The sequence below is a fragment of the Rhinatrema bivittatum genome, chromosome 5 (assembly GCF_901001135.1).
Source record: "Rhinatrema bivittatum chromosome 5, aRhiBiv1.1, whole genome shotgun sequence".
NCBI lineage: Eukaryota > Metazoa > Chordata > Amphibia > Gymnophiona > Rhinatrematidae > Rhinatrema > Rhinatrema bivittatum.
Genome location: NC_042619.1, coordinates 241,458,888 through 241,485,232, shown reverse-complemented (window position 1 = coordinate 241,485,232; position 26,345 = coordinate 241,458,888). Strand labels below are relative to the sequence as shown.

General features: G+C 43.6%; 1 protein-coding gene across 2 annotated transcripts in view; it reads right to left on the bottom strand.

The window, feature by feature from the left end:
• Positions 1 to 26,345, bottom strand: part of MIS18A (MIS18 kinetochore protein A) — a 65,061-nt gene that overhangs the window by 11,479 nt on the left and 27,237 nt on the right. Inside the window, exons 4-5 of one of the 2 annotated variants that reach the window (XM_029603595.1) lie at positions 11,107 to 11,203; positions 4,052 to 4,158 (exon numbers count right to left, since the gene is read on the bottom strand). In XM_029603595.1, coding sequence (XP_029459455.1) covers positions 4,153 to 4,158; positions 11,107 to 11,203 — 103 coding nt within the window. In that variant the 3' untranslated portion in view covers positions 4,052 to 4,152. Of the gene's footprint in view, positions 1 to 4,051; positions 4,159 to 11,106; positions 11,204 to 26,345 lie in introns of those variants that run through there. The other variant, XM_029603594.1, reaches the window with a different exon arrangement.

Here is a 26,345-nt window from a genome sequence, read left to right as displayed (position 1 = left end):
TTTCTCTAAGTGCTAATTTTTAGCCTGTAATGCTGCCATGACGGAATCATTAGTATCTAGGCATGATTCAGCCGCTGCAACTCTGCCACCCAAATCCGTGAATGCCTCTGTATACCGTAGTTCTCAAATCTGGTCTTTCAACTCATCCATTGAGGACTGCAGTTTTTGTAGCTGGTCTGTTACTGCCACGGTTACCACTCGCATTAGCTCTTTTATTAATGCGACAGACATACCTTACAGAGCTGATGGTACTTCCGGCGCCATCTTGTCCTCAGCCCCAACCGAACTTTTATCCGCAGCCAACCGCTTTGGATGAGTTGACATCTCATCCAATTTCTTAAAAATGAAATTGTCCATGAAATGACACTTTGGATCAGGTAAGTGCAGAGCATAATCAGGAATTTAAACTTGCAGAATTTACTGCTCTTATTGTTGGCTCCGAAGGAGAGGGTGAGCAGAACTCCCCCGTTTAAGGTGTCGTCATCACCAGGAACAAAAGAACAGTGCTTTAATTTGTTTTCTAAACAGCTTCACATCTCACTCCTCCCTTATTTTGACTGGCAAACTATTCTAAACTGTAACAGCTGCATAGGAAAACAGCTCAGTTTGTTCCAATTAAAAAAGTTAATGGTATCTGTAATAGATGAGAACCTTCCGAACGTAGTGTTCTAATGGGAACATACCAGGAAATTGCTTTTCATAGAACACAGAGATGCTCACTAATAAGAAGTTTAAATATGACGGCTAAAAATCTAAACTTCATCCTACATTTTACCAGAAGCCAATGAAGATCTTAGTACTGGGGAATATGCTCTTGTCATGGCAATCTATGTAACACTCGAGCATTAGCATATGGAACCAGTTGTAGAACATGCAGAAGTTTTTCCAATAGACCAACAAGGAGTGAACTACAATAATCTATATGACTCATCAGCAAAGACTGTAAAAATGTATGGAACATATCCTGGTGTAAAACGTTAAGTGATCTCTCAAGCTTAAGCTTATAAAATGCAACTTCAGCTACCTGACTAATTTGTTGTCTTATAGTCAACTGCGAATCTATTCTACCACCTAAGCTTTAGATCTGAGAGAATAGGACTTGACAATCCATCCAAACATACCTGCTGCCTCTGTTGGTTTTCCGGTGAGCACTTGCCACCCAGGGAATCTTTGTTTTCTTAACATTTAAAAATAGATGATTTTGATGTCAGTTGCAGAACAGGCGTCTGTCTGTATTGTTGGAATAATGCCGGATGATGCCATTGGCACTGCTGATGAACTGATGCTTTTGGCAAAAGGGCTTTGTATTGTGAGGCAATGTATTTTAGCCAGATGGGTTAAGGGTGATGCTCCCACGATCTCTTTCTGGCATGCTGAAATGTTGGCTCTTTTGTTGATGGATTTCAAATCTTGGGGCCTGGGGGTCAGAGGTAAGGGGAGCAAGCGTTTTCCTAGCATTTGGGGTGCATTTATTACTCAGTTGCCCCTACCTCGTCTGGCATGTTTCCCCCTACATGACAGAGCCAATTCTCTAAGGGACCTTTCTGACTAGGGTTTTATAGTGCTTACTAAAGGGTACAGACAATCTATTGGTGCTCTCTCCCCCACCTCTAGATTATTTAATTTCTGGGGGGTGGGGTGGGGGGTGAAGGGGTAAGAGTTTGTATTCATTGTGATTGTATTATTTGCAACATTTTTCAGTGTTCTCTTATCTGTATAATACTGCTGGGACATCGGTAGATGGTTTTACACCTCCTCTGAATGTCAGTGTATTGTGGGTATACCCAGCACGAATGTAATGTTCTACATGTTTGCATTCATAAAGGGGTAGATTTTCAAAGGGATACGCGCGTAACCCTTTAAACCCCCCCCCCCCCGCGCGCGCGCCGAGCCTATTTTGCATAGGCTCGGCGGCACGCGCAAGCCCCGGGACGCACGTATGCCCCGGGGCTTTTGAACCAGTCAAACGATTCCTGCTACTCCATAATTCTGCAACTGGTTCGATGATATCCTATGATGCACCATATCAAACGCTGCAAACAGGTACAGTTGGACCAAACTACCTAAAAGGGTGTTAGTCAGTGAGTAAGAAAGCTCAAGATTGAGCTTTTTTTTTTTAAACAAAAAAGTCATACTGATTCTGATCAAGAATTGCATTTTTACTTAAAAATTCTTCTAATTGTAATAGAACCACTTTCTCAAGTATTTTACCTACTGTTGGCAAATTGGAAACCAGACGATCATTTGTTAAATCCGCTGTGAGTTTTTTGTATCTTTCAATACAAGCCTCACGGTGGCACTTTCCCATTGGGCTGGCAAAATCCCCTCAATAAGTTAATCAACTTTATGTATTCAAACAATACATTACTCATTTTTTTTAATCAGAGCAAATGGACAAGGATCTAAAACTGAATGTGTGGATTTAAGGCTAAAGACTATTGAACTAACCTCCTGTATAGATATCAGACAAAATGTGTTTACTTTTGTTCTTCTTCTGAGGATCTCCTTGCAATACCGACTCATAGCATCCTGTTTCCAACAGTGGCCAATCCAGGTTACAAGAACCTCTCAAGTACCCAAACATTAAACAGATCCCTTATTACTAATGCCAGTAATAATAGTTGCTATTCCCCAAGTCATAGAAACAGAGAAATGACAGCAGAAAAGAACCAAAATTGTCCATGCAGCAAGCTTATGGTAGTATCTGTCCCGCTGGCCAGCTTACCACATGTTTCTCTAAAGGGTAGCAGATGCTGCTCCATCAGTTATCCCCAAGCCTTATGATAACCCATAAAAATATACTGCAAGCAACATTTTTACTGGGCGATGAGCCTTTGAAAATTCAGACTGTGCTGCTTGACGTGCTTTCCTTATGGACTTTTCCAAATGCCAATAAAATATTTCAAAACAGCCGATACATAAAATACTACCCAATAATTAAAACTAATAAGGATAAAAACCATTCCTTACTTTCCATACCTGGGCTCTTTTAATTTTCAGATGCCCTGGATTAAGCAGGTGGGATTGGGAGTTGTTGCACTTTCTCCATGCTCTCTCTCATGAATACACACACACACACACACACACACACACACACTTACTTATGCGCTCTCTCTCATATGCTCAATTATACACACACGTTCAATCATATACACAGATCTTTCTTTCATACTCAACTATATACATATACACATTCTCATTCCCTCTGTTTCACATACTGAACTATATACCACACACACAAGCTAATATGCTCTCTCTCTCAGATGCTTAATCACTCATGCTCATACAAAATACAATGACACTGTGAAATTTGGTTCAGTGTGCAGCAAGAATGGAGCAGACTCAGAACTGTTCTTTACGATAACAGGTTAAGAAGCAGCGTGCCAGTGAGAGAGCAACAGTGTGATTTCAAGCAGGGATGTGCTGTCATTTGTTTTGTGTCATTTTAGCACATTAATTTAATGCGCACTAAATCACTAACATACACTAAACAAATTTTTAGTGTGCACACAAAAAAGGAATGAGCCAAATGAAATGAGCATGAACATAAAATGAAACAAGTTCTGACTGCACACCCTTAGCTTCAAAGGGTCAGAAAGAATCTGCAGGCTATTGGTGGGAGAGTACCGAGTCAGGCTACTTCACCTTATTGGATTTCACCCAGAAGAATGTGGTCATCTAGGTCTTACGGTAATAGTGTAGAGACTTAAGCAAGACCCAATACCCTAGTACTGAAAATATCATTGCCTAGCCATCTGCCCACTTCATTTTGGGGATCTTGTAACGAATGCCAGCTTATGTACTGTATATGTAGCTTGGAGATGGGGGTTTTCATTTCCACAGATGGGGGTTTTTCATTTGCACAGATGAGTTTAACTACATAATCTATTACTTCAGTTTTGAGCTGCTGCCACTTCATTAAGGAGGCATTCTACTCAAAGCTGCTTTTAGACCCTGCTACATCTCAACCACTTCCTCCCCCACCACCCATGCTGCCTGCCTGTCAACTCAAGTCCAGGAAATTGACTCTAACCCCGCCCCCAGGGCTTGCCTCTGAATATTCTGGTTCCTTTGCTGCAGGCTGCTTCCCCGATGGAGCTGCAACACATGTGCATGCATCTGCCACAGCAACATGACATCACTTTTACCCAATCACCCCTGCAATAGAAAATGCAAAGAAACTAAAACTGGTGATTCACAGGGAAACAGGAAAAATCCCAAAAGCACTTTTGCTGACTGAACACTAGCAAATTAAAAAACACAAAAAAAAGTCATTAAAAAAAAAAAAAAAAGGCTAAACTCGATGTAAGCCAACAAGCTAACAACTTGGGAGAAAAAAATGACAGTACTATTGCTTTAAGATGTCCAGATCCCTAAGAACTATGGGTAAAAATGCCTCTATTGCAGAATTAAGGCAAGGGGATAATGCAAGGCAAGAACAATTAAGAAGCACAAGAACAGCCTCCAAATCTTTGCTTGCACTGCAGGAGCTACTGCACCAGCAACAGGATCATCTGCGTGAAGTGGATGGGAAAGCACATAGGGCTACCAGCATTTTCCAGCTGGTCAGAGGGATGCTCGATAAGGCAAAGGGCAAGAAGTTGTGCACTAGAGCAATAAAACCACGGAATACAAACTTCTAAGATCTCAGTCCACTCCATTCCTGTTATAAAAATATCTGGCAGCAAAATTGTACAAGTAACTCTATAAAACAACTTTTTTTTTTTTTTTTTTTTTTAATGCTAAGCATGCTAATACTATGGAACTGAAATGTTTTGCTTGGTGAAGAAGCTTCTGATTTTTCTTTTTTTTTCTCTGAACAAATAGCTCATCCGAATACATACTCAGATTGTTGCAAAAAACAAACTTGGCTAGTCTCCAAAGCCTTAGCAGATGCAGGCTATATTTATGCTAGAATACATTGTACCAGAACTACAACTTCTCAAAACATTATCGGCTGGAGCAGGAAGGGACTTTCATTTTTCCCCAACCCTCTCTTTTTCCACAAGGTCCAAATTAAAATATCATAAAAAAAAAAAAATTGTACTGGATAACAATCAGCTTTGATACATTATATCCATATCATTTAAAAATGTATAATCATTCACTTGCAATATAATCCAATAAAATATCAGGTCATATTTCCATGGTCTCACACTCCCTACATGCACACATTTGGGAAGGTATGCTGTATGTGGCAAAAGAAAGTTTGCTTACCATAAATGGTGTTTTCCGTAGATAGCAGGGCATTTAGCCATGCAGCTTGGGTGACATCATCCGTGATGTCACGAGACGGAGCTTACTCTCTTAGCTCGAAGAGCTTTGAAGTGCACATGCACCAGCGTTCCCGCGCTCCTTGAGCCGTCTCCTGAGTTGGTTTTTCCAAGCCAAATGCGAGTGCAGGTGTTGAAATGAAATGGCTGTCCAGGAAGGCGGGAGGGATTGCATGGTTAAATTCCCTGCTATCTACGGAAAACACCGTTTATGGTAAGCAAACTTGCTTTTTTCTGTTGATAAGCAGGGTATTTAGCCATGCAGCATGGGATTCCCAAGCTCATAGGTTGCATAAGAAGGTTCTTGAAATTTATTTTTTTTTTAAACAACCTATGGATTGTGGGCAGCCATTACAAGTTTTTAACAGTATGAAGAATTGCCGATCCTAACGATGAATCCGCTGCGGATTGCTGATCAAGGCAACAGTATGAAGTGAAAGTGTGAATGGAAGACCAGGTCGCCGCCTTGCAGATGTCTTGGATAGGCACGCCCTCGATATGTGCTATTGAAGTGGCAGTGGCTCTGATTTGATGAGCCCTAACCGGAGTTGTTAGAAAAATCGACTTTTGGGAGTAACAGAATTGGAAGCAAGCCATGAGCCAGTTTGATAGAGTTCTTTTAGAGACCGATTGCCCTGGGTTGTTTGGGTTAAAAGAGAAACAATTGAGAGGTTGAGTCCTCTTTTTGTAATAGGCCAAAGCTCTCTTACAGTCCAGTGTATGAAGAGTTTTTTGACGGTTGTCAGAATGTGCTTTAGGGTAAAAGACTGGTAAGGAGATTGCTTCATTCAAATGAAAGGCCGAGACCACCTTTGGTAGAAAGGTAGGGTGAGTCCGTAGTAAGACTATCATGGTGAAACTGTAGATAAGGGAAGTTGACTACCAGTGCTTGTAGTTCACTTATTCTTCTCGCTGAAGTGATGGCTACCAAGAAAAGAACCTTCCTGGTTAGGTACTTGAACAATGAGGAGGACATGGGCTCAAATGGAAGTGTCATTTGTGCTTCTAGGACTAGATTGACATCCCATGGAACTATAGGTTTTTGAATAGGCGGGTGCAAACGATGTAACCCTTTCATGAAATTTTGAAATTAGCGGATGAGAAGAAATGGAGCAGCCGTTATCTGTGGTGTGGTAAGCTGCTATAGCACTGAGATGAACCCGGATGAATGTTACTGCTAGACCTGAGAGGGATAAGCTATGCAAATAGGATAGTAGTGCTTTTGGAGGACAATAAAAAGGGTCAATCTTTCATTGGTTGCACCAATTAGAATATCTTTTCCATTTGAAAAGCGTAATTCTTTCTGGTGGAAGGTTTCCTGGCTGCAATCAAAACGTCCGTGATATTAGGAGGGAGATCTAGTGCGTTCAATACTTGCCATTCAACCTCCATGCTGTCAAGTGAAGAGACAACTGCATGGTGTGAATGAGATTCCCTCTGTCCTGAGAAAGGAGAAAGGGGTCATTGATTAGTGGTATCGGTGAACTGATCGAAAGATGAAGATAAGCATACCATGGTGCCTCAGCCAGGCAGGCGTCATGACGATTAAATCCGCCTTGTCCTCTATACATTTCTGGATTGTACATGAGATCAACGGAATGGGAGGGAAGGCATATAGGAGGCTGACCCTACACGGAATCAAGAATGCATCCTGCGATGTCCTGTGTATGCTGGGGAGAAGAGAGCAGACCTTCATTTTCCTGTTGTCTTCTGACGAGAACAGGCCCATCTCTGGAGTACCCCAGTGTGCGAAGATCCTGTCTGCTTCTGTTTGTTTCAGTGATCATTCGTGTGGGTGGAAAACCCTGCTGAGTTTGTCCGCTTTCGTATTCGCAAGACCTGGTACGTATGATGCCTGGAGAAGAACTCTGTTGTGTTCTGCCCATTCCCATATTGTATCCAAGGATCCTCCTTGTTTGTTTACTTAGAACATTGATACTTGGTTGTCCGTGTGAATCATTACGGATTTCCTTTGTATCCTTAACTGGAATGCTAGTAGAGTGGGGTTTTTTTTATTGCTCTGAGTTCCAGCAACTTGATTTGAAGAGCTTGTTCACTCTTGGACCATGCTCCTGGGTGTCCAGATGTAGGAGATGGGCTCCCCACCCCTTTATTGATGCATCTGTTGTAATAAGTTGATGAGGAGGCAGTCGCAGTGGACTCCGTTCGGTTAAAACAGATGGACTTAGCCACCAAAGGATGTCCCTTCACATGATCTTTGTAATTTGTATTTTTTTTTAGTCATTTGCTGAGTAACTTGGCTCCACTGAGATTTCAGACCCCATTGGAGACATCTTATGTGTAGACGTGTACTCTGAACCACATGAATTGCTGCGGCCATGTGTCCCAACAATACCAGTATCTGACAAACAGAAGCGACTTTTTGACGAAGGAGAGATTACAGAGGAACTTCAGTCTGAATCATGTCTAGAGGTAGAAAGGCTCTGGAAATGGGAGCTTGAATTTTTGCTCTGATGAACTGAATGTCTTGGGAGGGATGAAGCTGGGATTTTTCATAGTTTATGATCCAACCCAAATTCTCTAGACAGAGTAGTGTGTGCTCCACCTGGTTCTGGTAGGAGCTTTGAGTTGGAAGAGACGATTAAACAAATAGTCTAAGTAAGGAAAAATGTTATGCCCTGTTTGCGTAAATGTGCCACAACAACATCAAGACATTTTGTGAAGACTCTTGGGTCAGAGGACAGACCAAAAGGGAGTACCTTGTATTGATAGTGCTGGCCCGCAACTTGGAAACAGAGGTAACGCCAGAGCTTCTTGTGAATTGGAATGTGAATGTATGCATCTTTTAGATCTAGTGAATACATCCAATCGTTGGCTTGTAGAAAAGGAAAGACTGTCTTGAGAGAGGTCATCTTGAACTTTTCTTTTTTTAGATGCTTGTTGAAAGCTTGAAGGTCCAGGATGGGACGAAGCCCTCCAGATTTTTTGAGGATGAGGAAGTATTGGGAATAGAAACATTTCTCCCTTTGTGAGAAAGAAACTAGGCGGATTGCCTTTTGTTGAAGGACCAGTGCTACTTCCTTCATTAGTGAGGGCATTTGGCCCTGTGGCGCTCTGGGCCGAATGGGATTCGGAAGTGTTGGAAAAGAGTTGAATCGTAGCTTGTAACCCTGTGAAATTATACTCAGCACCCACTGGTCTGTGGTAATTTTGGACCACTGCAGATGAAAAAGGGATAGTCTCCCCCCTACACGTTCTGTTGTTGTGGCGAGAGAATCTAAAAAGGTTTAGGTGGTGGTTGAGAAGATTGTGGCTTTTGCTGTCTTTGGGATCTTTGCCAGGGCCTTTGACCTTGTAATTGAGATTGAGGTCTTTGCTGCTGGAAAGGCTGTTGTCTGAAATTTTGGAGGTACGGCTTGTAATAACAGTATGATCTACTATAGTAATATCCCCTTTTGTATTGGCCGTAGTAACGCCTGGACGTTGAAGGTGTGTCAGAGGGTAATATTAATGACTGAACTGCAATGTTTTGCTCTTTTTATTTGGGAAACGGTTTCTCTGAGTTTTTCCCCCAAAAAGACTGTCCGGTCTACATGGCAAAATTCGTCAACTTGTCATGGACATCCTCCTTTATGCTACTTGCATGCAGCCACGCTAGACGTCTAGCTGATATTGAAGTGGCCGAAGACCTGGAGATGTATCAAATGCCTCATATGCGGTTCTTAATAAGTGGTGTAGGCCTTCTTGCAAGACCTGAAAAGGTTGCAGGAGGGGGGCATCCCTATGCGACGTGGCAAGAAAAGGTTGAAATTGTTGAGTACAGTTGAAGTAGTACTGGATGATATAGAACTGGTGTTGAAGTATACAGGATCCCAGCATTGAGTTTTGGTAAATTTTCCAAGTCATCCAGAAGTTTGTTGTCTTTGCCCGGTGGCGTATTGGAATATAGCCTGTTCTTTTTAGCTCTTCTCATTGCTGATTCTACTACTACTGAATTGTGAGGAATCTGGACATTAGAACAGGAAGAGGTTTTCTGCATCCTATACTTCAGGTCTAGTTTCCTAGACGTAGGAGAAACAAGATGTGAAGTATCCCTTGTCCATAAGGGTTTCCAAAACTTGGTGAGAAGGAAGAGCAGTTGGCTCAGCTGGAACTTCCAATATTTGAAGGATTCCCATTACCTCAGATCTGGTAGTTTCCGGGTTTCTATATTAAGAGCTAATCCCAATTTTTCAAGGAATTTAGCGTACATGAGATCTTCTGGTGGTGAAGAAGGCTGGGGGTGTTCTTGTGGAGGGTCCAATTGAATTCCCGTAGAACTGCCTGGAAATGACAGTGGGGAGAGTTCTGGAAACATAACATGAGTGGAAGATGGAGGAGAATTCGAATCCTGTGGGGATGTTATTCCTTGTGGTGAAGAAGGAGAAACATATGGTGATGTAGCTTTATTTACGTAGGTCGGGAAGTAGTGGAGCGGGATTTGATGGCAATCCTTGGAAAAAATTCTGTAAAAGGATAGAGATTTGGGACATCGTTTCCTGGGCCAATGGACACTGAGGTGGAGTAGGTTCCATGGTAGCTGTACGTGACCACTTGATGGGAGTCTTGGGAAGCAGAGAATGTGGAGATCTTGATCTCTTCCGAAAGAGTGGTGAGGAAGGGGTCCGATCTCTGGTGATGAGTCCCAATTACCCACTGGTTCATCTATGATTATATCCGAGAAAACTGAAGAAGGGGAGTGGTGGCTCCCCTGAGGGGATGTGGAATGCTGAGCGGTGGATCTTGAGGAAGAGGGTGCTCCAGATGGTGGCACTATGTGTCTCGTCTTAGAAGAAGACTTACGTGGCATATCGCCCAGTATTCTTTTTGTAATTTGCTTCTCTGGATGATGTTGAGAAGATTTTTTGCTTTTGTGTGTCAGGTGCGTCGTTTGGTCCTTGGGTGCGTCAGAGTGCGTCGAAGGAATCGACGCTTTTAAAGGTACAGACGCATGCATCGGTTGCGTCGAATGAGGCAAGATGGAAAGGAGCGATGCAGGGTCTGACGAAGCATGCGTCATGCTCAGTGCGGCACTCGACACACGAGGCGTGGACGCAGTATTCGGCACACGGCGTGGAGCCTCGGACCGGGGTTTCTTCTTACCTGGAGAGGACTTGGTCGATCATTTGTCAGAAGGAGAGGGGGCATACGATGACGAGTGCCTCAGACTTTCCATTTTCTCTGCCCGTTGGCATCTAGGCCGCGGGGACATCCTGCCGCAATCCTTACATGCGGCCTGGTCATGGTTGGGACCGAGATATAAGTAGCAGTAATTATGTCCATCGGTCACAGACATAATTTTACCACAGGAGCAATATTTGAATCCTGGGCTCTTCGGCATGTCTATCTTTTATTTTATTTTTCCTGTAGTTTTCTGAGGAGTTGGAGAGAGTGTAATAATCCGTCCGTGAAGTACCGCGGAAAATCTAAAACTGAAGAGAAGGCTCGAGGAGCGTGGGAATGCCGGTGCATGCGCACTTCAAAGCTCTTCAAGCTAAGAGTACGCTCTGCCTCATAACATCATGGATGACGTCACCCACGCTGCATGGCTAAATGCCCTGCTTATCAACGGAAAATATTTTATTGGATTATGTTGTAAGCGAGTAATTATACATTTTTAAATGATATGGATATAATGAATCAAAGCTGACTTATCCACTACAATTTTTGTTATTTTATGATATTTTAGTTTGGACCGTGTGGAGAGAAGGGTATGATGGGAAAAATGTTATCAGGTACAGTTTTTATTTTGTGTGATTGTACACTGGTACCTAGTGATTATACTTTCTACATCTGTATTGACAAAATAAAATATATCATTATAGCTCCTCACCTTTTCTATCTCTTCTTCCAGGGCAGCCCGAGACTCAACGCTTATGGGATCTTCCTTCTCGGATATGATTTGTTGTTTTGAGGATCCGAGTATATAACTACAACACAGAAACCATTACAGATTTAAGGATCAGGCAAAAAGAGAAATTCCACTATGTCAGTTTGCTTGCACAATTTCGGGAAGGTTTGGGGTGGGGGAGGGGAACAGTCTCAGTCATTGACACTGAAGCCACCTTATAGGCAGGGCCCTGAAGTTCATGTTCTGGAGGGAAACAGCAGTGTTTCCCAATGTTTTCAAGCCCAAGGCATACCTTTTAACAAAATGTTTGTGTGGCACACATCCTCCATGGAGCGGATTCAAATGGCCAGAAGAGCTAGGGAAGCACTGAAAGAGCTGCCAGTCTCTTTGAAATTTTAAAATAAGGCGGGGGGGGGGGGGGGGGGGGGGGGGGGGGGGGGGGGGGGGGGGGGGGGGGGGGGGGGGGGGGGGGGGGGGGGGGGGAGGGGGCCAAGACATACATGATCTCATCACCATGGACCAGTTTTCTCTACAATCAAGTGCAAGAGAAAGAAGTCAGTGTGGCATGGGCAGCCGGCTCAGTTGGCTGTTAGAGCTCTTTCACTGCTGCTGCTCCCAATATTCAGAATAAGTCACATCTAGTGCTCAGTGAATGCTCTGCCTGTCTCATTAAGCCCAGGGGTAAGACAGAAGCTGGAAGGACTCAAAAGGAGGAAGATGTGTGCCGAACAAATTGGGGCTTGGCTATCCATACGCTGCATGGTGCTTATTAAATTTCCAAACTCCAGGGCTCATCTTGTAGCTAGGAAGTGGAGGTATATGTGACTATGCATGTTCTAAGAAAGGAGCTTCTACATGTTGCTGTAAGGTGCTGAGAGCAGAGCCCGGGTGCTTGCCTGGATCTGTGAATCAGGCAGTGGTGACTTTGCTGTGGCACACCTGCTCAGATCTGAAGGCACACTGGTTGGGAAACACTGCCTTAGAGTGTGGTCCCCTGCCATGGACTATCACTGCAATAACTGGACCTAAGTGAACTGGGAGAGGAATATAAAAATAGGGGTGAAATTCCAGATGGCTATGGATAAAGGCTCATGGTGATGCAGCCCAATTCCAAATTAACCAGAAGGCCAAAGAGCAGAAGGAAGCTACCAGGCAAAAATTAGGAAATAAACGCCCCCCCCCCCCAAAAAAAAAAACAGTCCTCTAAGATCTTGTGTTCTGTATGGATCTATGGTTTTACAATATATTGGTTTTCCTATTAATATCAAAATGCTCCTAGCACTGAAGGAATCTGAATTAGCAAACAACTTGGCTCACCCAGAATCAGGGATGTAAATATTGTTTACAGTATCATGAGTAGCCACTTAGTGGTCAGAGCAGTTGTTACAGCAGTAGACTACGACCCAGGGAAACCAGGATTTGAATCCCTCTGTCGCTCCTTGTTACCTTGGGCAAGTCACTTTACCTTCCATTGCCTCAGGCACAAATTAGATTGTAAGCCCTGTGGGGATAGGGAAACACCTACAGCACCTGAATGTAATCCACTTTGATGTACAATATGAAGTGCCAAAAAGCAGAATATAAAAATCTAAAGAAATAAAAATAAAATATCTATTTAAACTTCTGAAATTCTAATGGTTAACTGTTTAACTATTAACGAGCATGGAGCAGGATCGCAACACAGCCGGCAGCGATAAGACAGTGCAAGACGGGGGGGGGGGGGGGGGGGGGGGGGAAGACAGTTTGTCTAGCCTGGCCGGATTGCATCACTGCCATGACGACAACAGTGGGGAACCTGCTCTCATCCCTGGATCCTACCACTGGGGCAGCAGCAAGGAAGCACCAGAGCCAGCTCAGTGCCCAGGTTTCCCCACAGCAGGTACAGTCAGCCTCCATCACGCACACCCACTGCACCCACTGTTGTAAGGGAGTTAAGTATATTAAATAGTTCAGGGGTGGCTGACGCTGGTCCTCGAACGCCTCAAACAGGTCAGGTTTTCAGGATATCTACAATGAATATGTATAAGATACACTTCCATAAAATGGAGGCAATGCATGCAAATCTCTCACACATATTCATTGTGGATATCCTGAAAATCTGGCCTGTTTGTGGCTCTTGAGGAACAAAGTTGGCCATCCCTAAAATAGTTAAATGGCAGGGTTCAAAACTAAACAGTACCTATATGCTTATCAGTTGAGTGTCTAATATTTTACCACCCTATCCAAACTCTTAAAAATACAATCTTAGAAGCACAGTCCAGATGTATTCCACGCATTAAGAAAGGTGGAAAGGCGGCAAAATGATTACCGGCATTGTTAAAAGGTGATGTGAAAGAGGCTATTTTAGCCAAAAAAAAATAAAAATTGGAAGGCTCCATCTGAAGAAAATAGGAAAAAGCATAAGCATTGTCAAGTTAACTGTCAAACATTGATAAGGCAGGCTAAGAGAGAATTTGAAATAAAGTTGGCCATAGAGGCAAAAACTCATAATAAAAACTTTTAAAAATGTATCCGAAGCAAGAAAACTGCGAGAGAGTAGATTGGACAGTTACATGACCGAGGGATAAACAGGCTCTTAGGGAAGATAAGGCCATTGCAGAAAGACTAAATGAATTCTTTGCTTCTGTGTTTACTAATGAGGATGTTGAGGAGATACCAGTTCCAGAGATGGCTTTCAAGGGTGACGAGTCAAATGAACAGAACCAAATCACTGTGAACCTGGAAGGAGTAGTAGGCCAGATTGACAAACTAAAGAGTAACAAATCACCTGGACCGGATGGTATGCATCCCAGGGCTCTGAAGGAACTCAAAGATGAAATTTCTGATCTATTAGTTAAAATTAGCAATCTATCATTAAAATTATCCATGGTGCCTGAAGACTGGAGGGTGGTTAATGAAACCCCAATATTTAAAATGGGTTCTAGGGGTGATCCGGGAAATTATAAACCAGTGAGCCTGACTTCAGTGCTGGGAAAGACAGGGGAAAATATTCTAAAGATCAAAATCACAGAGCATATAGAAAGACATGGTTTAATGGATCACAGTCAGCATGCATTCACCCAAGGGAAGTCTTGCCTCACAAATCTGCTTCATTTTTTTTGAAGGGGTTAATAAACATGTGGATAAAGGTGAACCGATAGATGTAGTGTATTTGGATTTTCAGAAGAAAATTTTCTAAGAAAACTAAGAAAACAGAATTGTACACAGTACGCAAGGTGCGGTCTCACCATGGAGCAATACAGAGGCATTATGCCATTTTCCGTTTTATTCACCATTCCCTTTCTAATAATTCCCAACATTGTTTGCTTTTTTGACTGCCGCAGCACGCTGAACCAAGATTTCAATGCATTATCCATTATGATGCCTAGATCTTTTTCCTGGGTTGAAATTCCTAATATGGAACCTAACATCGTGTAACTATAGCATGGATTATTTTTCCTTATATGCAACATCTTGCACTTGTCCACATTAAATTTCATCTGCCATTTGGAAGCCAGTCTTTCACTCTCACAAGGTCCTCCTGCAATTTATCACAATCCGCTTCTGATTTAACTACTCTAAATAATTTTGAATCATCTGCAAATTTGATTATCTCACTCGTCTTATTCCTTTCCAGATCATTTATAAGTATATTGAAAAGCACCGGTCCAAGTACAGATCCCTGAGGCACTCCACTGTTTACCCTTTCCCACTGAGAAAATTGACCATTTAATCCTACTCTCTGTTTCCTGTCTTGTAACCAGTTTGTAATCCACAAAAGGGCTTCGCCTCCTATAGGACAGGAGCCTTCTTTGTCAGATGCACATGGAATACATTTAAAGACACAAAGTAGTGTCCATCAAAAGAAGAGAATACAAAATACATCAGCCCAGAGTTACGTCCAACGCCATAAAGAAAACCTATTGGAAGGATGATTTCCGGCTAGTGTGAAAGTCCCAAAGCTTGCCTAAGATAAAAGCTAGAAGTTCTGTATGTTCCCTTAGGAGAGTACATCAGCTTCTCAATTATAGCTATTTAAAATATGCTTCTTCCACGGAGTTCCTTTCACAACACAAACATTTATGGTTTGGTTTTGTTTTTTTTCCAATACATGAAAACTAAAATCTGGAAAGACAGTCAGGCAATTTAGCAATTTTAAAAAACAACTCCCACCAAACTAGCTTGTTTTCAAACTTGTACCAATTCAAGCCCTTTTTGTGTCCATTGCTATGGGTCCAATATGTGTACACAATCTGAAATTTAAACATCTGAATATACAACTGCAGGGCACGGCTGCTGGAAGTGGCAGCCAGTGATTCTATGTGCTCTCTCCATAAGTAAATCAGTGCATCCAATTTTTGCAACAAATAACTTTCATTAACTTTTCTGTGTATATATTTCAGGCATATGGCCTTCCACATTTTCTGGCAAACCTAGGATTCTCACATTATTTCTGTGAGCCTAGTCATTAGATTTACATAAAAATATAAGAATTGCCAAACTGGCTCAGACAGAGGGTCCATCAAGCCCAGCATCCTGTTGTCTCAACAGTGACCAATCCACGTCACAAATACCTGGCAGGATCCCAAACAATAAATAGATCCCATGCTGCTAATGCCCAAAGATAAGTAGTGGCTTTTCTCAAATCTGTTTGGTTAACAGTTTATGGACTCAAGCCCAAAGTATACGAGAAGCGGCAAGAGAGAAACAATATCTCCTTTTTGAAGAGACACTGCCCTGACGCAGCATTTTGCGAAACGTTGCCAACGTCGGCGTTTCCCGTGTCTCTTGGCGTTCTGGCAGCTTTATCAAGCTCCGCTTAAATCTTAAAGAAAAAAAACTGCTTCTAAGATAAGTGATCTAACGCCTATATTAGTTGTCGATAAGAGTATCATTGGTCATTGGGCTTACTTGATAATTCTTACAGACCGATAATTTGCAACAATATTGCCTTGGCTTTGTACAACCAACTTGATTCAATTGTTACAATGTTGCTTAAATAAGCATTTTCTGAATCAGCAAATTCAACATTGTCAACGAGGCATTGAAACCTTGGTACAAATATGACACAGTAGCTCCGAAGCACATATGTTTATTTTTAAAGATAAGTTAAAAAAAATCAAAAAAGATTTTTCAATAAAATATTTGAAGAGGTGTTTTTTTTTTTTTAAAAAGACCCATGATTGCACCGACTGGTTTAAAATTTGATAAAACATTCAGAATCACCACCAGTGCTGCGGTCTTTTTTTCCTCTTAAATTTCAAACATTGTCAGCAGTCCTTGATATTAACAATACACACCAGCTAATTTGATTATTTGTTTAAAATAATTTTTAAACCCATCATCTATGCTATCTGCCTTAACCACATCCTCTGGCATTGAATTCCAGAGCTTAATTGTACATTGAATGAAAAAGAGAATTGTCTCTTGTTTTAAAATATGCTACTTACTAAATTCATGGAGTTTACCCTAGTCTTTGATTTTTTTTTAAAGAGTAAATAACCAATTAACATTTACCTGTTCTATTCTGCTCATGATTTTATAGACCTATCATATCCCTCCTCAGCCATCTCTTCACCAAGCTGGAGTCCTAACCACTTTTGCCTTTCCTCATAGGGGAACCATTCTAATCCCTTTACCATTTTGGCCGCCCTTCTCGTAACTTTTGCAGTTCAATTATATCTTTTTTTGAGATATAGCAACTAGAATTGCACACAGTACTCTAGGTGGTCTCATCATGGAACAATACAGAGGTATTATGACATCCCCTGTTTTACTCTCCATTTTTTTCCTAATTTCCAACATTCTGTTTGCTTTTTTTGATCATCACCACACACTAAGCTGAGGATTCCAAAAGCACTGTCCAAGATGATGCCCAGACCCTTTTCCTGGGTGGTAACTTCTAATATGGAAATCTAACATTGTTATCAAATCAGTTGTTTTGAGCCAGCTATCCCAGTTTTTGAAAATCACTCTATCCTAGACCAGCATCAATTCAGCTTTTGAAAATGTCATAGCACAGAGACAATTTCTACCATAGTTACCGTCCACAAGGGCTTTGACTCAAGAACATGCTATATGATGCTTTCTAAGATCATAAGAACATGCCATAATGGATCACACCAAGGGTCCATCATGCCCAGCATCCTGTTTCTAACAGTGGCCAATCCAGGCTACAAGTACCTTCTCCATCGCAACTATATCTTTGAGATGCAGCAACCAGAATTGTACACAGTATTCAAGGTGCAGTCTCACCATGGAGCGATACAGAGGCATGATGACATTTTACGTTTTATTCACCATTCCCTTCCTAATAATTCCTAACATTGTTTGCTTTTTTGACTGCTGCAGCACACAGCCGACGATTTCAATATATTATCCACTATGACACCTAGATCTTTTTCCTGGGTATTAGCTCCTAATATGGAACCTAACATCATGTAACTGTAGCATGGGTTATTTTTCCTATATATATCACCTTACACTCATCCACATTAAATTTCATCTGCCATTTGGACGCCCAATCTTCCAGTCTCACAAGGTCCTCCTGCAATTTATCACAATCCGCTTGTGATTTAGCTAGTCTGAATAATTCTGTATCTTCGTGCTCCTACTTGATAGCAGTCTTCGATATGAAAGACCATGGCATCCTATTGTCATGTCTTTCAGAAATTGGGAAAGCTGGCTCTGTACACTCCTGGTTTGCCTTCTACATCACCAACCATTCACAGCAGAATAGAATCCACTTCCTCCTAGTATACTATAGATTCTGGTGTCCCTCAAGGTTAATCTCTTTCATCTGCTCTCAACATATGCATTAAGAACATAAGAAATTGCCATGCTGGGTCAGACCAAGAGTCCATCAAGCCCAACATCCTGTTTCCAACAGAGGCCAAACCAGGCCACAAAAGCCTGGCAATTACCCAAACACTAAGAAGATCCCATGCTACTGATGCAATTAATAGCAGTGGCTATTCCCTAAGTAAACTTGATTAATTGCTCCCAAACCAAATAAGCCTGTTACTTCAATTTCTATGCAAATACAGCAGAGCTCTCTGCTTCAACGGCAGGGGAGAAGAAAAAAGGGTTCACACTCACAAAGCGGGGAGTAGCTGGCTTGTTACGGCGGTTACTACCCCAAACCAAATGTGCCTGATACTTCACTTTCGATGCATATCCAGCATAGCTCCCTGCTTCAACGGCAGGGGAGAAGAAAAACAACCAATAAGGGCTGTATAACAGTCTGAGTAAAACAAATAAGCATGGGTGTAGCTTGCTTATTGCGGCGGTTACTACCCCTACTACCCCTAACTTATCAGCTAGATATTCACTTGGATGCAGCTCCATCACTGCTTTCTACATTAATGGTGGGGGTGGAAGGGAAATAGAACCAAGAGCTAAGAGAAACAGATAAGTATGAGAGAAAAAAGTGTGTGAAGCTTGCTGGGCAGACTGGATGGGCCATTTGGTCTTCTTCTGCCGTCATTTCCATGTTTAGGAAACGAGCCACATCGGGGTAAGCAGCCAACGCCACGCCTTGAATGGAACCGCGCAAACAACCAAGAGCTGCCACCTGAACCCTCAGGGAACTAAATAAGCCCTTGGTGAGTCCAGATTTAAGAAACCTAAAATATCTGACACCGAAGACAGAGTAGGAACAATCGCCCGGTCCACGCACCAAGATTCAAAGATTCTCCACACGTGCACATACGCGAGATTGGAGGATGTCTTGTGCGACCGGAGAAGTGTTGCCACCTACAGCATTCGAATACCCTTTGCTCCTCAGGCAGCGCCTCTCAAAAGTCATGTTGCTAGTCAAAAGCAATTGACCTTTTCCAAACACACGAGCCCTTGATGGAGAACCCTGCAGAAATGGCGCCAACTTCAGGTGAACAGCAAAGATGGATTTTTCTACTAGATACAGTCATCCCTAAAGGGCTTAATCGCGAATTAGAGTGGTATTTATTTACCTGAGGTTTGAGTGTTATCCGTGTGTGTGACTGTTAGTTGCGCTTCAGGGACGGGGACCAACTTGATTGGCCCCCTGGAACCACATGACCTGTTCACCTGAAGTTGGCGCCATTTCTGCAGGGTTCAAATACCTGTCTGTATCTAGGTTGTATGCACTCCCTGTGAGGTGTCTAAGAAATTTGCATTCAGGTAGGCTGAACCCATGTACTTTTGATATGCTGTTAGTTGGGTCGGATATAAGTCCATTGATTTGTCCTGATCTGTATATATGTTTTTTACAGCCTTCCTTTGAAATGTATGTGTTCCCTCCCGATGCAGCCAGAGGTGAAACACTGGACCGTGTCGGGGGACGCTTATAAGATGTTTGCATTCTAAGTCAGTGGAGTTGCCGTATTAAATACACTTGCTTCTTAAAACCTGCATTGAAAGCGATTGATTGGGACTCAATATATAGATCTGCACTTTTCTTCTGGTTGCTATTGTTTGAAGTGCAAAACACAAAAATTCAGCTGAAAGGGAACTCTGGTGAAGTGGCATTGAGCAACCTTCATAAATAGCCTCAGTATATTTGTGGCTTATTGGTTGAAGCCTGTAACATTCCGGGCAAGTATAATCATAGGTTGCAACACGCTTTGGTGGCACCAGTAGGTGCTGAAACTGTGACACTAACACTGTGCAATTTTGAGAACACTAGTGTGTGTGCACTTATCTTTGTTCGAGCGCAGGAGAAGGGCAAGAAAGTCCTGAAGCGTGGCCTCCGACACCGTGGTGTTTCGGAGTCTGTTACTCCTTCATCAGGGACCTTCAGGAAAAGATGAGCCTTCAAATATTTTCCGCTGTGTCCCGGTCAGTATGTAAATTCTGAGACGGCGATTAACTGTGCGGTGCACTATATGGTTGTCACCTGCCAACTTGCCGTTCAGAGACTGACCTGCCAACGGCAAGTTGGCAGGTGACAACCATATAGTGCACCGCACAGTTAATCGCCGTCTCAGAATTTACATACTGACCGGGACACAGCGGAAAATATTTGAAGGCTCATCTTTTCCTGAAGGTCCCTGATGAAGGAGTAACAGACTCCGAAACACCACGGTGTCGGAGGCCACGCTTCAGGACTTTCTTGCCCTTCTCCTGCGCTCGAACAAAGATAAGTGCACACACACTAGTGTTCTCAAAATTGCACAGTGTTAGTGTCACAGTTTCAGCACCTACTGGTGCCACCAAAGCGTGTTGCAACCTATGATTATACTTGCCCGGAATGTTACAGGCTTCAACCAATAAGCCACAAATATACTGAGGCTATTTATGAAGGTTGCTCAACGCCACTTCACCAGAGTTCCCTTTCAGCTGAATTTTTGTGTTTTGTATTGATTCTAGTTTTCAGCTGACATCACGAGTATTTTCTAATTTGTAATTGTTTGAAGTGCAGCAGGTGCTCCGTTGTGTTTGGGTAATTGAAATCTCCCATTATTATTGCACTGCCAAATTGGTTAGCTTCCCTGATTTCTCTTAGCATTTCATCATCTGTCTGACCATTTTGTCCAGGTGGACGGTAGTATACTCCTATCACTATACTCTTACCCAACACACATGGGATTTCTACCCATATAGATTCTACTGAGCAATTAGTCTCTTGTATGATCTTTATCCTGTTGGACTCTACCCTCCCGGACATAAAGCGCCACACCCCCACCAAGTTGATCCTCCCTATCATTGCGATATAATTTGTACCCTGATACAGCACTGTCCAATTGGTTATCCTCCTTCCACCAAGTCTCTGTGATGCCAATCTCATCATTTGCTGCTATACACTAAGGGGCGGATTTTCAGAGCCCTGCTCGCGTAAATCCACCCAAAACCGGGCGGATTTACGCGAGCAGGGCCCTGCGCGCCGGTGAGCCTATTTTACATAGGCTCACCGGCGCGCGCAGAACCCCGGGACTCGCGTAAGTCCCGGGGTTTTCGGAGTGGGCGTGTCGGGAGGCGTGTCGGGGGGCGGGACCGGAGCGCGCGGCGTTGTGGGGGCGTGTCGGCAGCGTTTTGGGGCGGGTACGGGGGCATGGCTACGGCCCGGGGGCGTGGCCGCGCCCTCCGTACCCGCCCCCAGGTCGCGGCCCAGCACGCAGGAGGCCCGCTGGCGCACGGGGATTTACACCTCCCTCTGGGAGGCGTAAATCCCCCGACAAAGGTAGGATGGGGGTTTAGACAGGGCCGGGCGGGTGGGTTAGGTAGGGGAAGGTGAGGGGAGGGCAAAGGAAAGTTCCCTTCTAGGCCGCTCCGATTTCGGAGCGGCCTAGGAGGGAACGGGGGTAGGTTGCGCGGCTCGGCGCGCGCAGGCTATACGAAATAGATAGCCTTGCGCGCGCCGATCCAGGATTTTAGCCGATACGCGCGTATCTACTAAAATCCAGCGTACTTTTGTTTGCGCCTGGAGCGCAAACAAAAGTAGGCTGTTCGCGCTCGTCTGAAAATCTACCCCTAACTCTCCCATCTTACTTCTTAGACTTCTGGCATTGGCATACAGACATTTCAAAGTGTGTTTGTTTGCATTAAACAGCCTGCTTTTCATTTGTTAGGGATAATTCGGAAATCATTAGCTTTGGTGATATTTTACATATAGGCACATGGACTAAGTTTGCTTTTATTGGAACCTCTGTTGGGATGCCCTAACTTTTCTATTTCATTAGTATCCTTCAAGGATACATTTCTCCGAACCATGTACTGCTGAGTGACTGTCGGCTTTTCCTCTTGTTCTAGTTTAAAAGCTGCTCTATCTCCTTTTTGAAAGTTAGTGCCAGCAGCTTGGTTCTACTCTGATTCAGGTGGAGCCCATCCTTTCGGAAAAAAGTCTTCCCCTTCCCCAAAAGTTTCCCCAGTTCCTTACAAAACTGAATCCCTCTTCCCTGCAGGATCGTCTCATCCACACATTGAAACTCTGGAGCTCTGCATGTGGAACAGGAAGCATTTCAGAGAATGCCACCCTGGAGGTTCTGGATTTCAGCTTCCTACCCAAAATCCTAAATTTGGCTTCCAGAACCTCTCCCCCACATTTTCCTATGTCGTTGGTGCTCACATGTATCACGACAGCCAGCTCCTCCCCAGCACAGTCTATAATCCTATCTAGGTGACGCGTGAGGTCTGCCACCTTCGCACCAGGCAGGCAAGTTACCAGGCGGTCCTCACGTCCACCAGCCACCCTGCTATCTACATTTCTAATAATTGAATCACCAACTATGATGGCCGGCCTAACCCTTCCCTCCTGGGCAGTAGCCCTGGGACACTTGTCCTCAGTGCGAGAGGACAATACATCACCTGGAGCGCAGGATCACGTCCTGCTACACCAGGGTGATGTTCTCCTACTGGGAGATCTTTCTGATCTAAGGCAGCACTGGGGCTGCCAGACTGGATTTGGGACTTGGCTACTATGTCCCTGAAGGTCTCATCAATGTACCTCTGTCTGCCTCAGCTCCTCCAAGTCTGCTACTCTAGCCTCCAGAGATCGGACTTGTTCCCTGAGAGCCAGGAGCTCTTTGCACAGAGTGCACACATACAATCTCTCATCGGCAGGTAAAAAAATCATACATGTGACACTCAATGCAAAAGACTGGAAAGCCCCCCTCTTGCTGCTGGACTGCTACCTTCATCTTAGTTTTATTGAGTTCCTAGTTAAGTTTAGGATACTAAGGGCCAGATTTTCAAAAGCATTTACTCGAGCAAAACTGGTTTTTGCTCAAGTAAATACACTTTACTCAAGTAAGTGGGCTTTTCAAAATTGCTACAATATATGCCATTGAATTGTCCATAGGATTTACTCAAGTAAGTGCACTTTACTCGAGTAAATAGCTTTTGAAAATTGCTACGATAGTATGTCACATTTACATGCGTAACTCCTTTGAAAATGACCCCCTAAGAGTTGGAATGAGAGTACTTTAGCTGATTAATTAGTAATTTCACCTGTAAATTTAGTGTCCTACAAGGGGATGATTAAACTTCAATAAGGGCTAGTACAATAGTATGATTTAGATACGACCCTGATTGATTTTTAATGAAAAAGTGTCTCATGTCTAAAAATCAAGGACTGAGTGGGTGGGAAAGACAGACACTAGAATTAATTATCTCTGGCTTGCTTATTACCTCAGACACAAAATCTAAAGAATATATCCCTCAATTTCACCTTACCCCAAACTTTTATAAGTCTAAAAATTTCTGAAAGCTATACTTACCAATCCTCTTTAACCATCGTTAAATTAATCTTCACTCAGTTAATTGAAGGGTTTGAGATTTGCGTGCAGTTAGGGCGCGCTTTCGGTCCTCCTCTACTACAAAGTGTGGGGCCTCTGGAAGCTGGGGTGTGGAAGTCAGTCCTTGAATCGCTTGCGGTGACCTCTCCCGGAGGATGCTGGGAGCAGTATGCAGATGAGCCTTCCTGTCCTCCTCTACTGCAAAGGGTACGGGGCCTCTGGAAGCTGGGGCTGTGGAAGTCAGTCCTTGAATCGCTTGCGGTGACCTCTGGACTCCTCTCCCGGGGTATGCTGGGAGCAGTATGCAGATGAGCATTCCGGTCCTCCTTCCTTTATGCCGTCTGCTCACCCAGTTGGACATCATGTACAAGCTATACGCAGACAATATTGCAACCCAAATTTGTTTCTCTGTTTACAATCCAACAAAACTTACCCTTAATATAAAGAAAAGAGCTTATTTTAGGCAAACTGCCACCATTCACAATTCCCGCCTTCATTTCAATTTCCTGGGATTTTTAGCCCCATAACTCTAAATGTCTATGGTACCACAAATTAAGTCGGTTGTCCAATCCTTATTCATGAAATTGGGAATGCTACATCACCTAAAACCTCTATTAGACCCTGCCAGTTTTTTAAATGTTCTTTAGGCACTCATTCTTCCCAACTTGGAATACTGTAACTCAATTTGATCTTCCAAAAGAGACACTCCAACCTCTGCAAATCATCCAAAATTCCACTGCCCGACTATTTACAGGTACACCTCTCCACAACCTCTTCTCCCCAGTCCTGAGTCTTACATTGGTTAGCAATACAATGGCGAATGCAATATATAAGGAAAATTGGTTCTTACCTGCTGATTTTCGTTCTTGAAGTACCATGGATCAGTCCAGACAAGTGGGTTTATGCATCCCTACCAGCAGATGGAGGCAGAGAACACATTTTTGAGGCACTGCTACATAACAGAGTGCCACCTGCAGTCCCTCAGAATTGACCTATATCCAAGCCACGATATCTAATTAAACCCCAATAAACCTTGGGCGAATAGAGACTTAAAGTTGGAACCCCCTGCAAACTAGGCCCCCTTGATATAAAACATATACCAAACTATGTACACTTTTGATTATTCTGATTATATCATATGCCAGCTCAATCAGCTTAGGAATATCCAGAAGCAAGGAAGTCTTTCAACAGAAAGGAACGGGTCTCTGGACTGATCCATGGTACTTCAGGAATGAAAATTAGCAGGTAAGAACCATTTTTCCTTTCCTGTTCATACCCTGGATCAGTCCAGACAAGTGGGATGTACCCAAGCAGCTCTACTCTGGGCGGGAACTCGAAAGACCACGCACAATACACTCTCCACAAACGTAGCCTCTTCAGGAACTCGCACATCAAAGCGGTAATGTTTGATAAAAGTGTGAAGAGAAGACCATGTCGCCATACAACAGATCTCCTGCAGAGAAAGCAGCTGACACTCGGTTGCAAGTGCATTCCACTAGGGTGCAGGGTCACCTGCACCCTAGTGGAATGCACTTGCAACCCCTCCAGCACAGATTAGCCCTTCAGATGTAAGCCAAAGCTATTGTCTCTTTTAATCAGCGAGCAATAGTGCCTTTGGAAGCCTTATTTCCCTTCTTTGCTCCACTGAACAGGAAAAACAGATGATCGGATCTCTTAAAGGCATTAGTCACCTTAAGATATCACAAAAGGATACGGTGCATACCCAATAAGTGAAGTTCCCTAGCCATCGAAGTATTTGGCTGTCAAGGTCGGAAAAATCGGAAGCTCGACCACCTGATTAAGCAAAAAGGAAGGAACTGTGCGTAAAGAAATCCCATCCTTTGAAAAGCACAGGAAAGGGTCCCTACATGACAATGCTGCAGCTCAAATATTCACCTAGCCAAGCAGATGGTCACCAGGAAAAGAGTCTTCAGGGATAAATTCTTCAATGATGCCCTCCTCATTGGCTGAAAGGAAGGGCCACACAGCACCCGAACAGCCAAATTTAGATTCCACACCTGACAGATCTTCCACACCAGAGAATGCAGATGCTTTGCCCAGATACAGATGAGACGCCAGCGGTCTTCCCTGAATCCTACCACGCAGGGAACCCAAAGCTGCTACCTGGACCCGAAGGGAATCATAGGCTAATCCCTTAGACAACCCACTCTGTAAGCAACCAAGATCTGCAGGATGTCTAACTTTAAGGGCTGCACCCTGTTCTACAAACACCAGGATTTGAAAACTCTCCATACCCGGACATAAGCCATTCAAGTGGAAGGTCTCCTTGCTTGAAGTAAAGTTGCAATCACTGGCTCCAAATATCCCTTCAAATGGAGACGCTGCCTCTCAAAAGCCAAACTGCTACTCAGAAGTGATCCTCCCGGTCTGAAAATACAGGTCCCTGCCGAAGCAACCCTGAGAAATGAGCCAAGCGAACGGGCCCATCCAATGCCAGACGCAGAAGGTCTGCAAACCACAGCAGATACGGCCACTCTGGCGCCACCAGAATCACTCTGCACAGAAGAAACTTGATGCGCCGCAGCACCTGACCTACGAGCAGCCATGGAGGTGTGTTGCCCATGGTTGAACGAGAGCATCGATAACCTCCGATCTGACCTCCTGTCTGCAACTGAAAAAGCAATCTATTTTCACATTTGCTGGAATCGCCATGAGGTTTATCATCGGTCTGCTCCACCTTGCTTGCAGCAAGGCAAAGGCTTCCGCTGACAACTCCCACTCCCCTGAATCCAGACGCTGTCTGCTGAGGAAGTCTGCCTGCACATTGTCCACTCCAGCCACATGAGAAGCAGAAAGTCTCACCAGATGTTTCTCTGCCCACATGAACAGCTCCTGCACCTCCACCACCACTAGACAACTCTCCATTCCACCTTGGCAATTGACGTACGCTAATGTCATCTCATTGTGCGAAAATACTCGCACCAACTTGACCCGAATGAGCGGAAGAAATGCCAACAAAGCCTTGCGCACAGCCCTGGTTTCCAGCCGATTGATCGACCAAACCTCCTC